The sequence below is a fragment of the Merops nubicus genome, unplaced genomic scaffold (assembly GCF_000691845.1).
Source record: "Merops nubicus isolate BGI_N331 unplaced genomic scaffold, ASM69184v1 scaffold28495, whole genome shotgun sequence".
In the NCBI taxonomy this organism is placed as follows: Eukaryota; Metazoa; Chordata; class Aves; order Coraciiformes; family Meropidae; genus Merops; species Merops nubicus.
In genome coordinates this window covers 12,298-20,285 of record NW_008612074.1, presented here as the reverse complement: position 1 = coordinate 20,285, position 7,988 = coordinate 12,298, and the positions used below count along the sequence as shown (strand labels likewise).

The window sequence follows — 7,988 nt, the reverse complement described above, 5'->3', positions numbered from 1 at the left end:
GAAAACCATCAGGGGGAAAAAGGGGTTGAGCTGCTGCCCGGGTGTGAGCCCACGGTCCCAGGCACCCCACAATGGTCATTCCCAGAGCCCTGTGTGGAGGAGCCAAACTCAGCCCTGGGGTAAAGCAGCCAAAGCCACAGGCCTGGCACTGATGTATGCGAGGGTCCAATTGTGGTGCTCCAGGCTGGCCTCAGCTTGGCTCTGAGCAGGGAACAACGAGCTGATGTGCAGGGCAAGGCTGGGCAGATGCCGAGGGGATGTGGGTTGAGACTTGTCCTCCCTGTGGCATCAAGCCAGGGAGCAGAGAGTTGGGGTGCACGAGCACTGGGGTCAGGCTGCTGCCATGGGCAGGAGGGCCAGGGAGGGAGGTGATGGCCTGTGCTGAAGGCCAGCAGTGGTGGGCAGAGGTTGGTGGTGTCTCCCAGTGACCCAGTCCCAGCCGGGAAGTGCAGGAGGGGTCAGTACCTGCTGCTAGTTTCATGGTGCTGTGAAGCCTTTTGAGCTCTGTGTGTCTGCTCCCTTGAGAAATCCAGCTCTGAGGGAGAAGCCTCCCAACCCTGGGGATGCTCCAGCAGGAAAACAGGGAGCTGTGGAGCGTGGGGAGACAGGGTAGGATGTATCAGGTCTACCTGGCTCCAGAAACTCCCATGCTGCCACCAGGCACTGGTGCTGGGCTTCAGAGAGCCTGGCAGGAGGGAAGGATGGCACACAGCTTCAGAGCCTCTCCAGGACCAGAGCTCTTCATGCCCAGGCAGGAAAAATGACCTCCAAACATCACAGGAGCCACCTCTGGTCACTGTCACCTTGTGAAAGTCAAAGTGAACTGTCTTACCTGTGGCCAAAGGGCTTTGCAGTGAGGGCAACAGGAGGGGAGGGCTGAAAACCCCTGGGATGGAGGATGGGAGAAGCTTCCCACTACAGATCATGTCTCATCTTTGGGTCTGACCTGGACTTGCAGCTCCTGCCCGACTTTGCCTACTCACCGCTTGCCGCCTGCCCCCGCGCAGACAGCATCTCCTGAGTCATCTGCCACCCTCCTCCTGCTCAGCAGAGCCGGGTGGTTGAGTCAGGCAGCTGCCAGGCCCTGCTGCCTGCACCATCCCCACCTCTCCCTGGAGCGTCTCCAAGCCACAGGGACGTGGCCAGGGTGGATGATGATGTTCTCGGTGCCTCGATGGGCTCTGCCTCCCGGGCCAGCTCCTGCCTGCTGGTGGGATGGGACATGGTGACAATGCTGGTGACATGCAGGAGCCTGCGTGGGGTTTATGGCATCCCAGGAAATGTAGAGAGGGGCGTGTGCTTCGAAGCTGCAGTCTGCAGGGTCTGGAGATGGCAGGAGTTGGGGTGTCTGACAAGTAGGGTTCCTCCAGGGGTCTCCCACCCCCACATAGGAGGACCACGGTCGCTGCAGCTGGACCTGCCACCACGCAGCTAAGCCTGGGTGGGTGCTGGTGAGGGTGCTCCTAAGGATGGGGACGCTGGGCTAGGTCACCCTCCTCTGCACCCAGAGGCTTCAGCCAAGGTTTAAGTTCTTCAGGACAGCCTGGAGGTGAAAGGGTTGAGCTGGAGAAGCCGAGCCTGGGCAGAGGGGTGGTTTGGTTGCTGCCCCATCAGGTGTCACGCAGGCTGACCACACGCCCTGACCTTGCTGTGGTGTCTGTTGGGCCACCCTGAGGAGATCCCTGTCGAGCTGTCCCATCCCATGGGGCAATGTCAACGCTCTTCACCCACCTGCAAAGGAGCACAGGCTTGGGAGAGCTTCAGCACTGCATTCCAGAGGGTGACCCTTGCTCCAGCCACTGTCAGAGACACTTGGTCCAAAATGCTCTGGGATGCTGAGCGCCAAACACCAGCACGTGGGTTGCTGTCTCGTGGCCAGGGGAGCAAAGTTCACCTGACAGCCTAGCTGAGGGAAGTTCAGAGGCCACGCGAGTGCTGCTGACAGTGGGTAGCTCAGAGCTGGGGTGAGGAAGCCAAGAGCTGAGACGTGAGGCCCCTTTGATGCTGCAGATGAACCTACTTGCTCGTAGGAACAAAGCCAAACGCTGCTGAGCTCAGAGGCTCTGCTTGGCTCTGAAGAGAGGCAAACCCAGGCGAGCTGGAGCAGGAGATGCAAATGATCCCTCCTCTTCCTGGGAATAAACAGGCGAGAAGAGAGGCAGGATCCTGTGGCCACGTCCCTGTTCTCCCAGAAAATCCCCATCTTCGTGGCCAAGGAACAGAGGTGGTCAGGGATGTGGTGCACCATCCTGGAGACCTTCACCAGATCCAACCATGGCATAGCTGTCTCTCCCTCAACGTGGATCCCCTCAGGCTGCAAAGGATGGGCAGGGAGGGAGATCTTCCTCCTGTCTCCTCAGATTTTGGCTCTATCTGACCAGAATCCAGAGCAGGCTGAAAACGCTGACCTTGGTCAAAAGCCACTGGAGACAGCAGTGTGTCTGACCTCTTCTCTGCACTTGAGGCTCCAGGTTGGGATTGTGGTGATATAATTACCTTGAGCAACTTCCAGCAAAGGTTGGGAGGCCCCTATTAATTACTGTTTACAAAACCTTCTGCCATTCCTGGATGAAAGGGTCGACAGGGGAGAGCAATTATTAACGTTACTTGTCCCACCTCTCCCTCATCCCAACACGCTTCCTCTAATTGTGCCTTCGTGCCTGCCTAATTTATTAAATGCCACGTGATGGGCCCCAAAAATCATTATCTGATGATTCAGCGTGAGCTAACGAAGAGCTGTCATTTCCTCTATAAAACATGATCCTGCAGTTTACGTGCTCATCAGCCCTTCAGAAGGATCCCAACATCCTCTGCCTAGTGTCCAGGGGGATGCGATGCTCGCTCTCCTCGGGGTGCTGGGACCTGGCACGGGCACATCTGCTTCATCCAACGAATCTTGGCAGCTGCAGGGACCCTGGGAAGAAAATCATCACCTGCCTGGGCACTGCCAGCACCTGGCTGCAGACTTGGGGCCGTTCTTCTCCACACCCTCCAGATGACCTGCAAAGGGCTGGTGAAGCTTCCTGGGATGCCACAGCGGGAAAGGGGCTTTGGAAAGAGGTGCTGCTCTCCTGCTGCCACCGACCTCCCCCACTGAGCACTGCCCTGGCAGAGGTGACAGGGACAGGGGTGCCACGCTCCCTCCCTGCAGCAGGACCCCACGGCTTGCTCCAGACCCTCCCATTCCCCCCACTGGGAAGCACACAGGACTGCACCCTCCCTGGTGCAGACAGACCTCCCTGCTCTGCAGATTCAACCCTGGGTCTGGCGTAGACCCAGCGGGTGCCAGTTGAGGTCCCAGCGTGGGCACAGCCCAGCAGCAGATTTCACCCCTGTGGTCCCAGCCTGTTTCATGCCAGGGCAGCACGTTGGCACACGGGTGTGAGACCTTGCCAGGAAACCAAGGCCGAGCCTGGCCTGCAGGCAAGACGCCGAAGAGCTGCACAGCAACAGGCTGCACCAGCCGAGCAGGAGGAGTGGGGCTGGAAATGTGGGCAGGAGGGTGAGAGCTGGGCTACCTCCCTGCTGCCCGAGCCAGCCGCCCTGGGCGACTGCCTGCCCCCATCCCTGCCTGGGTGGCCTGTGGGATGGGGATGGGGCACATCGCCGTGCCCTGCCTGCCCCCTCCTCCACCTGGGTGGTCTGTGGGATGGGGCACTTCACCATGCCCTGCCCACGCCCCTGCAAAGCACCTTCCCATCTTCAGAGCCACAGCAGTGAGCCAAGACCTGGGGGACGCCGGGGCCACAGCAGGAAAATGCCCTTTTCCTCCCCAAAGGAAGGCAGATGCTGTTCTCATGCCCTCTGTATAAGCTCTCAACTTCTCCTGGAGGAAAAACAGCACACGGGCAAAGTGACATGACCATGGCTGCAGAGAGCATCCGTGTCAGAGATGGGAGCAAAGCATCTGCCACCACAGCCACCTCCTCCAGCCAGGGAGACGCTGTCCCAGCCCAGGTGCCCCTCAGCCAGGGCTCGCAGCAGGCAGCACAGCTCCTGCCCAGTTCCCTGCTGCCAAGGGAAATCCAAGCCCTGAGCTTTGCAAGGAGCTTTGGACCTGCCCCAGTTTAGGTCCTTGGCGCAGCCCAAGCGAAGCAGGCACCTGGTTTTCTGCCTCAGTTTCCCCACCAGGTCAACAACATGCAAAACAGACGGGAAGGAGTGAGGATTTATCCTTTCATGGCAAAGCCTCTTGAGAGGCTCTCGGGTGAGGATTAAATTATTGAGTTAAAAGCAAGTGGTGGAGCCCTAATGTCCCCTCTCTCTCAGCTCTCTGGCACCTCCTGAAACACTCCTGCGTGGCTGGGTCGGGGCAGCACCCGAGGCAAGGCAGGCTGGGGCTCCCCACAGCCTCCCCCAACGCCTGCAGAAAAGGAAGGGAAGAGCCAGCAGTGTCAGAACGCACGATCCTCCTCTTAATTAGAGCTTTCCACCTCCCGTGGCACAAAGCTAATTAAAAGGCAGCTTGGCGCTTTGAGGGCCCTGGACTGGACGTGCCTGAGTGTGCGAGAGCCTGGCACCATCCTGGTCCCTTCCTCCTGAGGGAGGAGCATCCCGGGGTCCCCCTGTGTCACCCCACGGCGTGCACGCTCCTGTGCTGCTCTCCCCCCTGGCTCAGCCACGTGCCACAGCTCCTGGAGCCCTCCTGGGAGGGTGAAGGGTCCAGAGCACCCATCTCACCCTGACCCAGAGCACCACCTCACCCTGACCCAGAGCACCCTGCAGGAGCAGCCACAAAGAGGGGGCACCAACAGGTTTCCAAGCATGGGATGATGACAGGCCAGCACCCCGAGGACAAGTCACTCCCCTGCGTGGCTGTTGCCACCCCACGGGGGTGAGGGGAGGTGGACAAGGCTGCACTACCCTAGTGCTACACTGGGGATGGCACCAAGGTGCTCAGCTGGCTCCAGGCCCTTTGCCTGCATGCTGAATGCTGCACCACTGCTGCTCACTGTTGTGTCAGAATCACAGAGTGGTTTGGGTGAAAAGGGGCCTTAAAGATCACCTCAATCCAACCACCTGCCATGGGCAGGGACAGCTCTCAATAGACCAAAGCCCCGTGGCAACCTAGCTTTGAACACTTCCAGGGATGGAGCAGCCACAGCTTCCCTGGGCAAGGAGCAATGCCACCTCCAGGAAAAATCCATGAGCCTGGAGGGAACTCTGGGGCTCAGGCAGCCAGCCCAGGAAAATCCCAGCACAGCACCAAACAGTGGTGACACTGCCACGTGCCAAACCCCTGCCATCACTGCACAGGGCACTGGCACCATCCTCCTGCCTCTGCCCTGCCTCCATGCAGCCTGGGAGGCAGGAGGGAGCAGCACCCTGAGCACCCAGCAGGCTGCTGCTGGGACTGAGGTGGTGTCACCAGGAGCAGCACTGGTGACAGAGGCACCACCCCACCCCCGTGCTCTGCTTTGGCCTCTCAGAGGAGAGCTGACCTTGAACCCAACCACATGGCTGCTCACAGCAGCCTGGGCTCGGGACAGCAAACTCCTGCCTGCTGTTAAGCAACCTCACCAGCTTTCACCCAGGCTTGTTTTGAAAAAGGTATTAAAAGTCATTTCAGCTCCTCAGCGTGCCTCAGAGGTATCTGGATACTTTCTACCAAGCTTAGAGCCACTTTTAGCTATTTATCATACTGTTTCTCTCAAGACAAGCATGCAAGATAACCCAGACATAGAAACCACCCCACGCAACGTGCTCTCGGGCAGAGACACATCATTGCACCACAGGCATCCCCTCCTGGTGCTTGCTGTGAGAGGGGCTCCTGCTTCCCACCCTCAGGCTGGCCACAGCTGGGAGGGGAGCCTGGGCTCCTCCACACCAGGTCCCAACCTTCTAGGGAGAGAGAACATTGCTTTGGCTCTTGCAAAACAAGCACCAGCTCCCTTTGGAGGCTGTCACTCAGCCCTGCTACCCACACTCTTCTCTCCTCTCCAGGTCATCGCAGTGGTCATGGACATGTTCACTGATGTAGACATCTTCAAGGACCTCCTGGATGCAGGCTTCAAGAGGAAAGTGGGAGTCTACATCATTTTGGATGAGACCAACGTGAAGCACTTCCTCCAGATGTGTGAGAGAGCCCAGATGCACGCCGGGCACTTGAAGGTAAGGATGGCTCCAGGGGGCAGGGGCTGGGTGACCTCCCCCAGTGCAGGGAGATAACCAGAATTACTGGCCCTGCTCCGTCCTGCCTTGGTGGGATCACGACCCCCAAAATCTGGGCAGTGCTAGATGAGTTGGATCCCTTTTTCCTGTAGCCAAAGCTGAAAGCGATTCCCAAATCTGGGAGCAGCAGGATGGAGGGGAATGGGTGAGAGATGAGAGTGTGGAAATCCACCCAGCAAAGCTGGAGGCAGAGCCTGGGGGGCTGCAGGTCCCCCACCAGAGCTGGCTTTGGGGCACAGGGGGCCTCAGGGAGCTGCAGCCCCACAAGGCTGGGCACGACTCAAGCAGGGCACTGCAAAGCCCAGGGCAAACCTCCACGCTCGGCTCCTCCTGGGCAACAAGCCAGCAAGGGAAGGGCACAAGAAGCAGCTGCTCTGCCAGGGCTGGATCCACGCTGCCAGCAGCCCCATGCCCGATGCTGCCCTGGGGGCAGGACTGGCAGCAGCAACCGCCGGCCGGTTCTCTCGCTTTCGGGCCTGCCCACAAGTCAGAGGCTGGCATTAAAAAAACTTGAATTTCCCCTTTTTGGGAGCCTCGCCCCAGCACAGGGCTAGGAGCAGAGCAGGGAGGTGCCCACGCTGCCAGGGGTGCCCTCGTGGGGCAGTGCCAGGTGGGATCAATCCTTCTCCCCACACGTGCCACATTCAGCTGCCCCGAGGTGCCAGTGCCCACACACGACATCGCTCCCACCCACGGGCTCTGCTGGAAAGGAGGGGTGAGGAGGCAGCAGGGGGGTGCCTGGTGGCACTTGGGCATGGTCAGTCCCTTACACATCCCCAAAAAAACCCCCTGGTACGGTGCTTGTGTAAAGGTGGAGGAAGATGGGAGATTGGAGCAGAGGGCAGAGGGCACATCAGCCTCAGGCACGGGGCAGGACACAATCCCAGGCTCTGTGCTGGGCACAGGGCTCCCGTTGTTGGCATCAGCTGCCAACACCCCACAGCAGCCCGGCAGTTTCAGCCTGTGGTTTGCAGACACCCCTCTCCCAGGCACCCTTCACCCCGGGGGCCTCGCCTGTTGCCTGGCAGGGAAGGGATGTTTCTGCTGCTGACGTCACCGGCCCTGGCTGCTGGTTGCCAAATGGCTGGCGGGGAGGCCCATGCCTGGGCAAGCTCACCAGATTTGCTTATGGTGAGGGCAAAGCACCAGGGCTGAGCAGGAACAACCAGGAGCCACGATACCCTCACACCGTGCTGGCACACGGGGGGTGCTCAGGGACCCCCCACAGGGAAGGGATGTTTCTGCTGCTGACGTCACCGGCCCTGGCTGCTGGTTGCCAAATGGCTGGCGGGGAGGCCCATGCCTGGGCAAGCTCACCAGATTTGCTTATGGTGAGGGCAAAGCACCAGGGCTGAGCAGGAACACCCAGGAGCCACGATACCCTCACACCGTGCTGGCACACGGGGGGTGCTCAGGGACCCCCCCCCCCAGGGGGCTGAAAGGGGCCGGCGGTCGAGCCTCACGCCTTCCCCAGCCACCCACCCACCCGCCGGCCCTGCTTAATTGCAGCTCACAGCAATTAAAGCAGACTCTGCTGAGCTTTCACCCTCGTCCAAGCTCCCCGGGGAGTCTGGGAGCCTGCAGAGCGCTGCTGCTCCAGGACCAGAAAAGCCAGAGCTGACACACAGCTCTGCTCCAGTGCACCAACAGCCCCGTGGCAGGACTGGAAAAGCAGGAGAACATCTGCAGAGCTTGGCAAACGTCTGGAAGTTGGGATTTGTCACACTCTGCAGCCAGCTTACTGGCCCGGGACGCAGCAGGGTTGGGAGGAAACTAGGGCGAGTGCTCGGGGAGGGAGGGAGGGGAGGAGGGAGTGA

General features: G+C 59.9%; 1 protein-coding gene across 1 annotated transcript in view; it reads left to right on the top strand.

Annotated features, from left to right (window-relative positions):
- FAM83G (family with sequence similarity 83, member G) overlaps positions 1-7,988 on the top strand; it is a 16,908-nt gene that overhangs the window by 758 nt on the left and 8,162 nt on the right. Inside the window, exon 2 of the mRNA XM_008941442.1 lies at positions 5,944-6,111. Coding sequence (XP_008939690.1) covers positions 5,944-6,111 — 168 coding nt within the window. The remainder of the gene's footprint in view (positions 1-5,943; positions 6,112-7,988) is intronic.